This window comes from Scyliorhinus canicula, chromosome 14 (assembly GCF_902713615.1).
Source record: "Scyliorhinus canicula chromosome 14, sScyCan1.1, whole genome shotgun sequence".
Lineage (NCBI taxonomy): Eukaryota > Metazoa > Chordata > Chondrichthyes > Carcharhiniformes > Scyliorhinidae > Scyliorhinus > Scyliorhinus canicula.
In genome coordinates, this window is record NC_052159.1 from 81659970 (window position 1) to 81675959 (window position 15990).

The 15990-nt window shown below is 41.4% G+C and overlaps 1 protein-coding gene across 2 annotated transcripts in view; it reads right to left on the reverse strand.

The window, feature by feature from the left end:
• Positions 1 to 15990, reverse strand: part of rab30 (RAB30, member RAS oncogene family) — a 111447-nt gene that overhangs the window by 65014 nt on the left and 30443 nt on the right. For both annotated transcript variants that reach the window (XM_038817714.1, XM_038817715.1), the window contains exon 3: positions 4484 to 4584. In XM_038817714.1, the coding sequence (XP_038673642.1) occupies positions 4484 to 4576 (93 nt within the window). In that variant the 5' untranslated portion in view covers positions 4577 to 4584. The remainder of the gene's footprint in view (positions 1 to 4483; positions 4585 to 15990) is intronic.

Here is a 15990-nt window from a genome sequence, read left to right on the forward strand (position 1 = left end):
GTGCGAGACGGAGAGCGAGAGAGACTGTCATGAGGTCAGGAGCTCTAGCTGGATGGCCCCTGCAAAACCCAAACCCAAGACAGCCTTATTCAGTTGAAGGTGGTATTTCGAGCGCACCTCACTAAAGCAAGGATGAGCCGCTTATCGGAGGGAGTGGAGGACAGGTGAGAGCACTGCTTGAGGGGGTCCGTGTACATACGCATGTTCTGGTCGTGGCCCAAACTGGTGGGGTTCTGGAGGTCCTTTTCTGACACCACGTCGGCGATCCGGAATGTGGGGTTGGAACCCTACCAAGTAGTCTGATTTTTGGGGTTTCTGATGTGCCGGAACAGTGGATGGGGGCAGCGGCAGATGTCCAGGCCTTCATTTTGTTGGTGACATGGAGGGCGGATCCTGTTGAGCTGGAGATTGGCGATGCTGCCGAGCACTTCGGTATAGCTAGGGGACTTGGTAGGTTTTTCACCATGAGACAGTGAAATACACTGTGAAGGGGTCGAATAAGGGTTCTATCGAAGATGGCGCTCGTTTATACTGTATGTGAGAGAATTGGTCATTGTTAGCTGTTGAGGAGGGGTGTTATTCGCCTTTTGGGGGTTAGTTTCATTGGTTTGTGAAGGGGTGGAGGGGTTGGTATTTTGTAAAAGGTGTTTACGTCTTTTGAAATTTCTGCATAAAAAGTTTTTAAAATTTTAATAAAAATCACTTCCAAAAATAAAATCTGTAATGAGAGGTCTGGTGCCACGGCTCAGCCAAACTTGCCTACCACCTTCCTCGGTGCTGATTTGATTTGTGGTTTACCGATGGGTGCCATCTGACTACCTTTTCATGTATGGCTTAAGGTTGGCAGACACCACTGTCAATCTCCTGTCGTCACCCAGAAGCTGATTCCCTCCTAGCACTTAGGTGGTTAGTGGTCAATTTATTGGTCATGGGGGGTAAATGACCCTCCTGATCTTTTAGAAATTATCCTCATGACTTTCTATACGTTTCCCTTCCCCAGTAACTCCTACAAATTAACCCCCTGCAGTAACTTCTCCAAATTACTCCCCCACCACAGATTTACTGCTATAAATTAAATTACAGCCCCCCAACCCCAGTAACTACTACATGTCACCGCCACACCGATTCCTACAAATTACTCCACCCACCCAGAGTAACTCCTACAAATTACACCCCCCCAGTAACTCCTACAAATTACACCCCCCCAGTAACTCCTACAAATTACACCCCCCCAGTAACTCCTACAAATTAACCCTCCCCCAGTAACTCCTACAAATTAAACCCCCCCGTAACTCCTACAAATTACACCCCGCAAATAACCTCCTCCAAATTAAACCACCCCCAAATAACTCCTACAAATTAAACCCCCCCAAATAACCTCCTCCAAATTATCCCCCCCAAATAATTCCAAATTAAACCCCCCCAAATAACTCCTACAAATTAAACGTCCCAAATAACTCCTACAAATTAAACCCCGCCAAATAACCTCCTCCAAATTACCCCCCCAAATAACTCTTACAAATTAAACCCCCCCAAATAGCTCCTACAAATTAAACCCCCCAATTAACTCCTACAAATTAAACCCCCCCAATAACTCCCTACAAATTAAACCCCCCAAATAATTCCTCCAAATTAAACCCCCCCAAATAACCTCCTCCAAATTAAACCCCCCCAAATAACCTCCTCCAAATTACCCCCCCAAATAACTCCTCCAAATTAAACCCCCCAAATAACCTCCTACAAATTCCACCCTCCCCCCCCCAAAATAACCTCCTACAAATTAAACCCCCCTAAATAACTCCTACAAATAACCCCCCCCCCCCCAGTAACTCCTACAAATTGGTCAATCAGAACACTGAAAAGCAAACAATCCAGTCCACTAAAAGCTGTCCAATTGAGAACCAGTTCATTTGGAATGGTGGGGGGAAAAGGTCAGCTCCCAGCATTGGCTCTGGGTACCAGTGAGAAGGATTTCTGTGCATGCAGGAACATCCTGGTGCAGCGGCTTAACGGTCACCGAGTGGGTGGCAGTGTGATTCCCAGGTGCAGCCAAGAGGTGTTTTGGGTTCATTGACAGTAAATGGAGAGTGAGGTAAAAGAGACAGTGAAGAAGGCTAATGCTGTACGCGAAAAGGTGAAATGCTGATGGAAATCTTTGATATGTTCATGTAAAGAGGAAAATCAGGCATTTGAGCAAATTGTTGGGGCACCTGGACGTTTAATGAAAAATTGGGACTGTCCAGGCAAAACCAGAACACCTCCTCACCATATGATTGGCGCAACTGGTTCAATGGCTTTCTGGTAACAAAATGGCTTCTTCACCCATGCGAAATTCAAAGTCCTTTTTTCAAAAAGCGATTACTCACCCTGTGTTGATGTGCTACCCCTTGAAATTTAACCAGTCTAGTTTGGATGCAAGACAATCATATTACAATGGGAGGTCAATGGAATCTATTCATAATCGTCCAATACACATTGCGTTTTGATGTTTCTTTTGTCAATGGTGAAACAAAGATGAGCTGGCTGGAATGCCGATGTGCCATCCTTAAAGCAGAGGGATGTGTGAATTCCCTGGATGGTTGTGAAGATGCACATTTAATTATGTATATGCTCTATGCTCGAGACTCAGAACTGTCTGGAGCTCAAAATGCCTGATTTGCAGCAACCATTTTAATAGACTATTCAAAATTTGGAAATATCGACTGAAAGTTCATAATGTACTGATATTTGACACTTCCCGAAAGGACATTAGTGAACCAGATGGGTTTTTAATGACAATCTGATCGTTTCATGGTCACCATCATTGAGATCAGCTTTTAATCCAGATTTATTAACTAATTGAATTTAAATTCCACCCGCTGCTGGGTCTCTGGATCACTAGTCCAGCAAGATTGCCACTACACCATAGTCCCCAAAGTGTTTCCACTTCCGGCAGTCTAAAACAACAGCCGTAAATAATATGCCCCATAATAAATGCAGTAAAAAAAAAATCAGCACAAATATTTTAGTCAGGGTGCATTGATAATATGGAACAACACAGAGATAAGCGCATGAAGGAGGAAAGCATAGAAGGATATGAAGCAGTATGGGAGAATGCATGGGAGCATTAACACCAGCACAAACTGGTTGGGTTGAATGACCTGTATTTGTCCTGTAACTTTCATGCCATTCTATGTTGTAAGAACTGCACTGATGATAATAATGCTCTGGGAACAAACAATCCAATACATATGCATTGAAATACAAACGGATTGAAAAACAATACTGATCAGTAAGTATAGTGAAATATGGCAGTGGAGAATAAGTAGATATGCCCCTACAATTTGTTAGATGTGACTGTAAAATATAGAAAAATTGACAAGTAAACCACTTGGCAAAAAAAAAAATCAATTAGCGGAATGATAAGATTATACTCTGGGGTCCAGGTTTTTCTGCACCATCTTCCCAAAATCAGGTCGGGTAGAAGTAACTGTGGGAAAATCCGATGTGGTGGCCAACCTCTGGCCCTTCATTGTCCAACCAGATAAATGGCAGTACGGAGATAGGGGCCTGCTAAAACAGCCAATTTTCCTACCTTCTGTTACTGTTTTCATCAACCAAAGGACTAAAAGGTGATGGTAGTCCCATGGGCAACAATGAAAGTCTGCTGGAGCACTTTCGAAGCAAGAGGGCAAAGCACTGAGCCACTCCCCATCTCCTTAGATCCAAATACTCACTCAGATCAAAGCCAAAATTAAAAATCGAACAGTTATCATTCAACAGTTATCATTCCTGTTTGGTACTGCAGTAACAATGCTTCATAACAAGGTTTGTGACCACAACTCAGAAATACTTTTTCCAGCACAGCTAAAAATCAATGCTAGGTTTTATTTTAGAGTTTATCAATCATGCTCGCCAATATGCAGCATCAAAAGGATATTGGTAAAATATGCAGCAGATGTCAACTCTCCCTCCATTCAGGGATGAAGTCGACTCAGGATTGTGAAAACCTGCAATGGGTCTTCATGTCAATGAACAGGCCAACTCTTAACCCACAGACCTTTGGTCACATGGGCCCGATGAGGTGGTGGGAACCAGAGTTTAGGATTTGCTACCTTTTCTTTCCTTCTGTACCTTATCATTATGACACTGTGACTCAAAGTTTGATGGACAAGTTGTCGCCATTTTTAACAACTGGTAACAAGCTCCTCCCAGTCATTAATGTCAATGCTGCAGTGTTTCAAAGAGATATTCAGAGTGTCTTTGAAGCAATTTCTTTGTCCTCCCCTGGAACGCTGGCCATTCACGAGTTGAGAAAACTGGGCCTGGAGGGGGGAGATGCTTTTTAGCCATCCCGACGGTGTACAGTTTATTGTAACGATTTTGTAAGAGGAGTTTTGCCTGAATACTTGTGGAACTGGCTTCAAGAAGGAACAACATGTATATCCTTTACCATCATAATCCCAAGTTGGATCTTTTAACATTCAGCATTCCACTTTCTTACCTGAGTAAATCTTCGTACTAAGCAGGTCTTCCCTACGCCAGCATTTCCAATCAAGACAATTTTAAATAGGTAGTCATAATCTTCCATACTCATTTACACACCTAGAGGATGACAAAAAGCATTTTTTACAAGTTAACCAATGCTCTTAAAACTGCCCAACTTGAGAAAGGAAAATATCACAGTAACAATTCTAAAAATCTTAATTCCTCTAGTTCTCAGCTGTTATCAGCCATGTTCATAGAATCATAGAATTTACAGTGCAGAAGGAGGCCATTTGGCCCATCAAGCACCGGCCCTTACAAAGAGCACCCTACTGAAGCCCACGTATCTACCCTATCCCCGTAACCCAGCAACCTGCACTTAACATTTTTTGGACACTAAGGGCAATTTAGCATGGCCAATCGACCTAACCCTGCACATCTTTGGACTGTGGGAGGAAACTGGAGCACCTGGAGGAAACCCATGCAGACACGGGGAGAACATGCAAACTCTACACAGTGACCCTGCCAGGAATCGAATGCAAGACCCTGGAACTATGAAGCAACTGTGCTAACCACTATGCTACAGTGCTGCCCATGTTGCTGGAGTAAAACAAGAATTTCGGATAACCACATAAAAAAGAGAATTGTTATTGAAATTACATTATGACGGTTCGTGTCGATTTTCAGCATCACAGATGCCCCTCAATTGTCTATAGTTTCACATGATTCTCAAGAGGTCCAATTAAAATTTTGATCCATTCATTACACCTATTTTTAAACCTTGCTCAGAGTGTATTTAAAAAAAAGCTTCAAATTTCAACCCACTTGTACTTGCAGATCGTGCCCGTGACAGCTGAGCAATCAAAGCGGGGATTTTAAAAAAAAATAAACAGACATGTGTAAACTTCAGGTTATCCAGAAGGTTCACCCATGCTTAATTTTAAATTTTAAGAGAATCTCAGTGAAAATTGAAAAATGCACAAAAGAAGGCCGATTCCAAATGTTCCTTAACGTGATATTTTAAAACATCCTCAGATTTTTCACTGTCAAATGGTTCATATTACTATACTGTATTTCTCAACGCAGACACCTACAGTGCAGAAGGTGGCCATTCGGCCGTCAAGTCTCCACCAACCATTCGAATGACCACCCTACCCAGGCCCAATCCTCCACCCTATTCCTGTCACCACACCCTCAGGGGTAATTTAGCATGGCCAATCAACCTAGCCTGCATTTCTTTGGACTGTGGGAGGAAACCCACGCAGACACAGGGAGAAAGTGCAAACTCCACACAGGCAGTCACCCGAGGTTGGAATCAAACCTGGGAACCTGGCGCTGTGAGGCAAGTGCTAACCACTGTGCCACTCTTGCTATATTTTTTCTTTACCTGGGACTGTAGTCTAAATTTAGAAAAAACAGATTATGCAGGAACATTATGCAGAAAAAGAAAACTATTTCATAATTTTGACCCAAGATCAGAAGTGTTATAGCAAAATACAAGAAAGAGATTGAGCAGAATAAACCAACGTCATGGGATTTGGAATAACCCATGATTCTTTCCAAGCTTTTTTCTGAAAGGACAATTTTTACAGACAAACACCGTACATTTAAAAAAACTGAGCTGCATTGGATGACGTGAAACACAATGTTTTGTTTAAGTACTTAGTTGAGAAATATTAGCTGGACCTTTTTCAAAAACGAATATGTTGGTGTGTTTAACATTATGCTTTGTACCAACAGATGGAGTCCAATTCTATGAGCTCCCTGTATATCGACAAATTTTGAATGGCAGCAATGAAGTTCTGCTCCCATTTCCTCCCCCTGCTCATTTTTTGTTCTTTATACCCCCCCCCCCCCCCCCCCACCCCCCACCCCCCACTGTAATCAGAACTCCTGTGCTCAATTTCTATCTCCAACGGTGCCAGGAATGTTGAAAATTCTTCTAAGAGAGTTTGATTTCCTTTCCAACCAGGCAAACTGAGATGGTGCTATAAGCCCCTTGGACATACTAGCCGAGTACAACTATGTCGATCCCAGAGATTAAACCTTCCTGATCATACGGCTCAGCACCTTCCCACGTATTAAAGTTATCCATCGCCGAGGACCCGGGGTCAATCCTGGCCCCGCCCGTGTGGAGTTTGCACATTCTCCCAGTTTCTGCATGGGCCACACCCCTCAACCCAAAGATGTGCAGTGTAGGTGGATTGGCCACGCTAAATTGTCCCTTAATTGGAAAATAAAAATAAATTGGGTATTCTAAATTTTTTTTTTTTTTAAATAAAAGTTATCCACTGAATCATTGGAAATGTAATTTCTTTTTTGCAATACGAATATGAGCTTTCTTTCAATCCCTCCACCGCCATACCAATTTTGACCCAAAGTTTTCCTAGGTTCTTCTGGAATGGAAGATGATGGGGCTAGCTCCTTCCCGGGATATGGTGTCAAGATTACAAATTGCTGTGTGATACTTGATCCAAGTCCTTAAGTTTGAAGCATTGGTAGTGAGTGCTGCTTAGTGCAGTGATCATCTCAAAATTAGCTTTCTACGGGCTTTTCACAGTGACTTTATTTGAAGCCTACTTGTGACAATAAGCGATTTTCATTTTCATTTAATTTCATCCAACACCAATACAAATGCCCTTCCAGGTGGTTAATGATCAGTATCAGAATTCCTCAATTTATTGCTCCTAGATCCTAGACACTGGCCTAGGTTTCGTTGAAAAATGGAGATTTTGCAGCGTATCCAAAATGGCTTTGGGAACCTGGATCCACAAGTCCCGCTACCATTTTGCCAGGCGGAACATGAATCCCACATGGGAGAAAACAAATTCAACAGGGCCATATGAACCCAATGCCAAGTTCAAAAAGACCCCATTTTCGCTGGAGCGCAAGTCACCTGCAGTGTGAAACTTATGAATTTTTAGAATGGGCGTAAATGCTCATAAATGGCCGATAAGGTCTGTGAAACTGTCAAGCCGAAAATTTATTTTAATCCCTTGCCCTTAAAAACACAACCAGCCAGAGTCTGAAAGATAAGAAAAAATGATTTTTTTTCACTCTCAATAGCTCTTTTCTGACAAAGGTGCTACTGTGCTTGACTGTTTGATTGCTACCACAACCTATCATTATCACAGTGAGAGGCTGCACATTCACATTTTGATTGGCAGCACCAAGAGAGGCTGCACATTCACATTTTGACTGGCAGCGCCAAGAGAGTATTAAAGGATTAGTTGTCTAATGAATACGAACATGTTTTTTCCAAGGGATTATATACTCAATGGAATTTCAACATGTTAAATGAGTTTTCAGCCATTTAAATATCTTCATGAATTTTCAGGAATTAGTGTTTTTTTTTTAAATATTGTGAAGTCTGTAATAGATATTTAGAACTTAAATTTTACTTAATCTTAGCATGGGTCCCGAGGTCGGTCGTGATGTAATGTTCAAGTTGGCATGGAGGGTGTAAGGGCAAAGAATTGATGGGCGAGGGCATTAAATTGGCATAGGGACTATAAGGCTCATGAAGCTGGCGTTCATGAGTGGGTCAGGGGCTGATGAGGGATGAGGTGTGAGGTATAGGAGGGCCTAAAACAACATGGACAAACTCCCAAAGAAGAAAGGCGGGCCACCTCATTTGGCAGTCCCTGGGGTTGCTCCGATTTGCATACTGGGATATCGGTCCGGATCGTAATAGGGACTATAAGGGGCCATGAAGTGCGAAGTCTAGGAGGACGTAAAACAACATGGACAAACTCCCAAAGAAGCAAGTTGGGCCACCTTATATTTGGCAGCCTCTGTGGTTGCTCCGATTTGCAAACTAGGGTGGTGGTCCCGATTCTGTCCTACACCTTCCCCCCCCCCAGAATGAAGATCCCACCACCCAGGGAATTTTTTCCCCTAATGCAGATGTGGGAACCAGGAGATTTCCAGACTCCTGCATCCACTTCATGAACGAAAATCCAGCCACTGAATCTAACTACAGCATTCTTCCCACCAGCACAGCTGAGAACACAAAAATTAGTAGTAGGAGTAGGCCATTCAACTTAGAGACTGATTCCCCACTCATTAAAATCATGGCTAATCTGATTGTGGCCTCAAGTTTACCTGCCTGACTGACCCCATAACCATTGACTCCCTTGACGATCCAAAAAAAAATCTAACTCAGCCTTGGCTATATTAAATGACCCAGCCTCTACTGCTCCCTGAAGAAGAAAATTCCACAGACCTTCTTGAGAAAAAAATTCTCACCTCCACCTTAGAACTCTCATTTCCAAACAGCATCCCCTAGTTCTAGACTCCCCTGCAAAGGGAAACATCCTCTCAGCACCACTCTTTCAAGTCCCCTCAGGATCTTTAATGGTTGATCACCATTTATTCTTCTAAATTCCATCGATATCAGCTCAACCTTTCTTCATAAGCTTCATCGCAGGAATTAGTCAAGTGAGCCTTCCCTGTACTACGTCTGGCACAATTATATCCTAAGTAAGGAGATCGAAATTGCACACAATACACCAAATGTGGTCTTTAAAAAAGCCCTGCACAGCTTCAGTAAAACTTTCCAACATTTATATTCCATTCCCCTTGCAATAAATACTGATGCTCCATTTACACTATCTTTGTCTTGTGTCCATGACTTATTTATTAAACCTTCTTGAGCTCTTGTCTCAGATCATTTATTCTGTTCAATCTTCTGCACGTCCCTCTCCAACTCTATATTCCAACACATTTCTACCGCTCTTCAGCTCTCAAAAGAGTTGTACGGACTCAAAATAGTTTTTCTCTCCCCAGATGCTGCCACACCCGAGTTTACTCAGCATTTTCTAATTTTATTTCAGATTTCCAGTGTCCATGGTATTTTGCTTTTTCTTTATCCATGCTAATAGGTTATATCCTACACCACAAGTGTAGTAACCTTGATATGGCACCTATCAAATGCTTTATGAGATCAGTACAGAATGGAATTAAACCCAGGGCCTTTCTGGTCGGTGCAGCTCAGTTAACCATTGAATAAACTAAATGAACTCAATAACATTTTTCAAATTTTCCATTCCACAGGTTCTTCCCACCAGCACAGCTGAGAACACAAAAATTAGTAGTAGGAGTAGGCCATTCAACTTAGAGACTGATTCACCACTCATTAAAATCATGGCTAATCTGATTGTGGCCTCAAGTTTACCTGCCTGACTGACCCCATACCATTAACCTCTAACTGATGCCTACAGCTGTCGTGAGAGTACCTTTAAGAAATGGGTGCTTACTACTGCAGTGATGTCAGAGTGTGGGTGGAGCTGGGCTGTCTGTCAGCTTTTTACTTTTGTTTTAAGCTGTTTGCTGCAGGGTGTGTTTTAGTTTATTTTTCAGTGTTGGAGCTGAAGCCAGACAGAGCAGGTGTACTGTTGATCTCTCTGCCATGAAAAGACTATCTCTTGATCATTTGGTGAATTCAGAATTATAAATGTTCTCAGTAGTGAATGTAAAGCTAATGTGCTTCTGTTAAAAGGTGTTTCTTTTGTATTCTGGATGTTTTTTGGGAAGTTATTAAGGATTACGTATTGTTGTATTCTTTGGGGGTTGTATTTGAATTAATGGTTGCTAAGATGTTCACTGTATGTTTTTAAAAGGTTAACTTGAGTTCACATTGTTTTGCTTTAAAAAATACTTTTCCATTCCTGCTGTACCACACCTGTAGAGTGAGCCGTGTGCTCCCTTTACCACAAGCTAGTAAAAGTTGTGGGTCAGGTGAACTCCATGATACACTTTGGAGGTTCTCTAAACCCTAGCCCATAGCACAGCTAACAGCAGGAATTCAGTCAAAAGTTAATTCCAGTTTACACGATAATGATAAATACGGTGAGGGATTGAGAGAAAGCTGGAAGGAAAGACAATAGCAGTGCAAACACATGGAGTGGACAGATCATGTCAACGGTCAGCATTTAACCCTGATTTGGCATCATTCTGGATACTGCAGGTCCTGCTCATGGATTCTTGAAAACCTACACAGCTGAACATTCAGCTGCACGAGGGACCCCAATGAGAGAAATTTAAAGGCATCACTAGGTAACTTTCAGGTGAGGTGCTGATGCCTGTCTTTTTCTGCTGCGAAGCAGTATGTACTGTGTTGTTGGAGTCAATGCATATATTTTTGGGAGTTAGAAGAGGGTAGTACTAGAACTTTGCAAGGAGTTGAGAAGTGTTTATAGGCCACTATCCAGAAAATTTGCTTTCTGTCATGGAGCTATAGTCCCATTCCTTCTTCGGCTCCAGCAAGAGAAGGAAAGGAGAGGCAACAAAGAGAAGCTGTGTGCAGAGGGGGAAAGAGGAGAGCTCTTGATAGAAATTGATTTTTCTACTCAGCTATAATCATGAGAGTAAGGGAAGATGATAGAGGTAAAAGGGTTAAATGAGAACCCATTTACAGCAGCTCACCAAAAGGTAATTGCAAGGAGGGTGAATGTAGTCATCCCACAGGAAAACAGCAGGATCATGCACTATGGAGCCACTGTCCCAGAATGGCACCTCGGCAATCCTAGGGACCTCCTGAAGCACAGATTACTGACGTACTAAGAGAGTCTGCAAGTCTCTTTGAGAACTGGTATCTGCAACTTTGATGAGATGGCAGCAGTCTGAGACATGGCATCAAACTACCTTTACACAAAACAAGCATAAACCTCATGACCACTGTCTGAGATTGCAATGCAACAGGTAGTCACAGAAAAGCTTCTGCCTGTGCTCAACGAAAGCTGCGACAGACAGACATCGGCCATAAGACATAGTAACATTCTTTTTTTTAAATTTGGAGTACCCAATTCGTTTTTTCCAATTAAGGGGCAATTTAGCGTGGCCAATCCACCTACCCTGCACATCTTAGGGTTCTGGAGGCGAAACCCACGCAAACACGGGGAGAATGTGCAAACTCCACACGGACAGTGACCCAGAGCTGGGATCGAACCTGGGACCTCGGCGCCATGAGGCAGCAGTGCTATCCACTGCACCACTGTGCTGTCCCCAGACACAGTAACATGACTGGGTCCTCAGGTGCTGTCATCACTGAGTTGGCTACCAAGTTGGAATCAGACTCTTCCATGCTCCTTCTCAGTGACAGCAGGCTTTCTCGCAGGCCCAACAATGTACCAGGCATTTCTGTACATCTCCCCTTTAAGGAATGCAGGCTAGCTTAATTGGTTGCAGCCTTGCAAACCTGGACCCCCTGCTAAGACTTTGGGCAGACTGAACAACACAATAATGGAGTGAGCAGGCAGCACGAAGCTGTGCTGCCTGCAACATTTCCATCGGTTGCAAACTGGTTTTAGCACAGACACTTTGTTCTGCCAAATTGTAGTTTGGCAAAAAAGTGAAAATATGCCACCAAATAAAATCCAGTCACAGATTAGAACGGTTTGCTAAATCACAATTCACTATCACCCATATTACCCCAGACAAATTTCATTCCCAGTCCCTCCATCCAGCTGCAAATGTGATTTAAATTTTGTTGGTTGCTTCCAGAGAATTCTTATTCATTTGACACAGAAACAGTCAAAATTTCCAGGGCGTCAAACAAGATTGGGATAAATGTGGATACAAGTTAAATTTGATGTCAGGACCAGTAAGTAAACACTTTTTTTTAAAAAAATGATCACAAGAGTAGCAAAATGATCAAACCACGCTGATAGTTAACATGTCAGATACATCAATAAATATGGTTTCTTTACAGTTAATAAAAATTAATTTTGCCAGTTGTATTTTCAGCAAACTAACCTTTTACCCATAATTCCAAAAGATTTCACTAATAGTTAAATGTAAATAGGCAAGCAGCAAAAACAGTGAAATAAAAATTTCTTGCAAAGTTTGCACATTTAAAAAAAAAACATACACACTTGGATTTTGTCTGGATATGAACCATTTGACACAGATTTGTCTGAAACAACTTGAAGCTAGGAGTGCATCCTAATAGGCAGCTTTGGGTCAAAGTCAGAAAATACTGCTAAACAGTCAAGGGCCAAGGGATTCTGTGGTATTCAATCTTGTGTTCTTTATATATATGTTTATGCTACCCAGACAATACACAGTCGAGTTACAGACATGACGATCAAGCAATGATTTTGAAATAAAATAGACTATTCATTGTAGATTACGATAAAACTATTGTTTTTGCAGTGTTCTTCCACTAGTCCACATTGCTGATGGAACATTAGGTTAAAAGTGCTGGGAATCCTCGGTTCCTCGCCCTATTTAAAGCATATATTTGGCCTTTGTTTCAGTTTTCCGTCTCCAGTTTATGCCCACGTTGACTTGGGAAGGATGACAATCTGCCTTAACAGGAACCAAATGTAATTTTCTAAATCCTGCACATCTTTGTTCAATGCTTGACGTTTTGGGTTGTTTAAATGCTCATTCATGTCATTTAGACTGACTGATCACCACATTAGAATCCATCTCTTAAATTAAGTTTATCAATACAAATTTACCAACCATACAAACAAGCTCCAGTCACTCACGAAGTCTAAAGGCTGTATTTTAACCAGTAATCTGCGTCAAGGTGGAGACATAAAATACTAGAAAATCCTACATTAAAACAAATTATCAATCCTGCCTAAGTTACACCTTCAAATAGTGCTATTTACATCTCTGTATAACATCAGGGTTATACAGACCCTAAGATCAGCTCTTTGCTGAAATCCTAGCTCAATTTATTTTCCCGATATGGAGAAAAAAACAATCTTCAAGGAAATGCTCATTAACAGTCTGCTTCACTTTTATTGCCTTACCTATTTTGTTCTGTCACTCAAAAGAATGACAGCAAATTTATCCCGTCTTCTCAAAAAGAAATTCACTCGTACCAGATTTGAGCATGAACTTAAGCTATTTGATTTATGACCAGAGCTGACACAAAGTCCACTTAACTGCACTTCCAGCAGTGATCACCAGGTAGAGATGTGGAGTACATCTCCTTCCTAATCAGGAGCATTGAGACAATTTAGCGCCCCAAACAAGATTAATGAAGTCACCCTAGAGCAGATTTTGAATCAGAGATCTTAGTGATCAGTGTACAGTAGCTTACATTCAGCAATCAGGGATCTTCGTGATCAGTGTACAGAAGCATACATTCGACAGTCTGCTGAACCACAGGAGTTGTATATTATATTTCATACTGAATAACACAGTGAGATATCTAGTTTATTTCATCACAAACAAAAACCTCACACTCGAGAGAAAGCCACATGACTATCAACTGAACTATTGTTACAAACTATGTTTCAGAAATGCAAGCTACTTAGCCCCGTCTCCAGACAGGGTGTCTGGTCCACAACACAATGGATGTTGCTGGGCAACAGGCATTTTTTATGTGGAGATTTAGCACTATGTTTCTCACTGAAAGCTTAACAAGTGGTGGAAATTGAATGTTGCACTTCTACTAATAATCAGTGTCAAATGCATACAAAAACTTAGTAAAATTGTGAATAAACTACTGCTTTGTTCGAGCTTGTGACTACTTTTTAGCCTGAATATTGTTTAGAGGCAGACAGCCTTTGTGTCGGGAAGAAACCTTCATGTGTAAATTATTTAAATTTACTGCTCACTTGGCACAGCAATATCTCTCTGTAAGGGGTTCAATAGATCAAAGTTCAGCTAGTGGTAGGACCATACCTCTAATGTAAGGAGATGCAAAGAGAGCATGAGAAACAAATACAACATATGAACACAATATCAGGCAGTCCTATAAAGCCCAAAATGCAAAATCTAGCTTGATTTACATGTCTGGTAAGACATTTCAGAGTATGGACTTATTTGATCCAGATGAAATGCAACAAGGTAGTTCAGGACACAAGTGATTTTAAAATTTGCTATTTCTCAATTAAACAATCATGTGATGAGGGAGGTTGTGTTGCCCATGGCACTTTAGAATGCACTGAAAAATTGTCTGGATGCAGTTCTCTTGCTGGCAAACTTGCTTTGGTCGCTCTTTCCCCCCACCCCCCCTTCAAGAATGTCAGTAATATCTGTTGAAAGTAGAAGTTGCGAGCAACTATAAATAGTTGATATTTTGATAGTCAATTTAATAATAGAATTTGATAATGACTGAGTTTTATGATATCACAACAGCAAAGGCACACTCCTCCACACATGCAGTGCTTGTGACGTTCTAGGCAGCTGTCTGCATCAAAGAGACAGAACAAACTTAAGTGGTCGAAAATTACACTTTGACAGGAAACTGCAAACAATGCCATACCCTCTTCTCCAAAAGAGCACTTGTCTTTTTAATTAAAATGACAATAGCTAAGGAAATGGTACATCAGATAATTATTGCACGAAATTGTTGGGTTGCCAACAGCAATTAAATGTTTTCTTGGAGGTTTCATCACATGATTTGTGCCCACACTCCAGCCATGAGTCGGCCAACACATTCACCTTTGTAACGCACTGCTTCTTGTGTCAATTGGAAAGCAAAAAGACTCACTACCCAATTGGATGATGCTTGACTGTTAGGTATGCACCCCCCCCCCCATGGGCAACATTTTTATATCTGGTAAAGAAAAATACTCAAGTGATGATAATTATTAATGTCCCTATGATATTTCTCCACGGTGCACAGTGCTATATCTTGGAAGGTTGATCTTCAATTCCTGGATCTTGAACGGTTGGTAATCACACAAGATTGTTATAGTTCTTGTGATAAAATTTCAAGATGTGACTATAATGCTCCAGAAAGCAGCGCTTTTCTTTTAGGCTGAAAAGGAGACTGGCAGGTTGTTTTGACAATTTAAATGGACAGCATGCTGTTTTTCTCTGTATCTAATCCATGTTGTATCTTTCCTGGACATATACCAGAGGACAATGTACCAGGCAGTTTCCTCTGTATCGAACCAGTGCTGTTGGTCCAGAAGAGGGGTGGCAAGCAATGACTCAAACAAGAGGTGCTAGCAGCTCGGGAGAAAGGGTTTGGGCTGGTGATAAGACAGAATAACGTATGGGCAAAGGAATATTGTCACCAACTGGCACATCAGCCATGGGAGAAACTGCAATGGATGCAGAGTGCGCATGCTCAACTATTCTAATTCAATGTAAGGAGTTAGTGCTTAACAATTACAGTGTTGATGATCTTATACAGAATATTTGAAATTACCAAAAGTTTCAAAGTATTTTTATATTGAAAAGTTGTTAAATCCATCACTTTACCAATCTTAGCTTTGGATTCCAAAACATTACAGCCTTAAATTTGTTGTACATCAATAGAAAACATCTCCCATCCCCCCCCAAAAACATGGGATATTTTTAAGAATGCTCACTAGTTCAGAGACCCTGCCTCGTGATTGAAATTAATGTCAGAGTAAACCTGACAGATTTAGCTGTGCCATTAGGAAAGACTTTCACACCTCATCGTGCAAATGACAATTTATACTGGATCAATTGTTACTTTTAAGTTTGAGATTGATAGACTTTTATTGATGGAGCAAAGGCCAACATATGGAGTTAGATTGGCGTTCAGATATAATCTGATTGAATGGTGGACAAGACTCGAGGGACTAA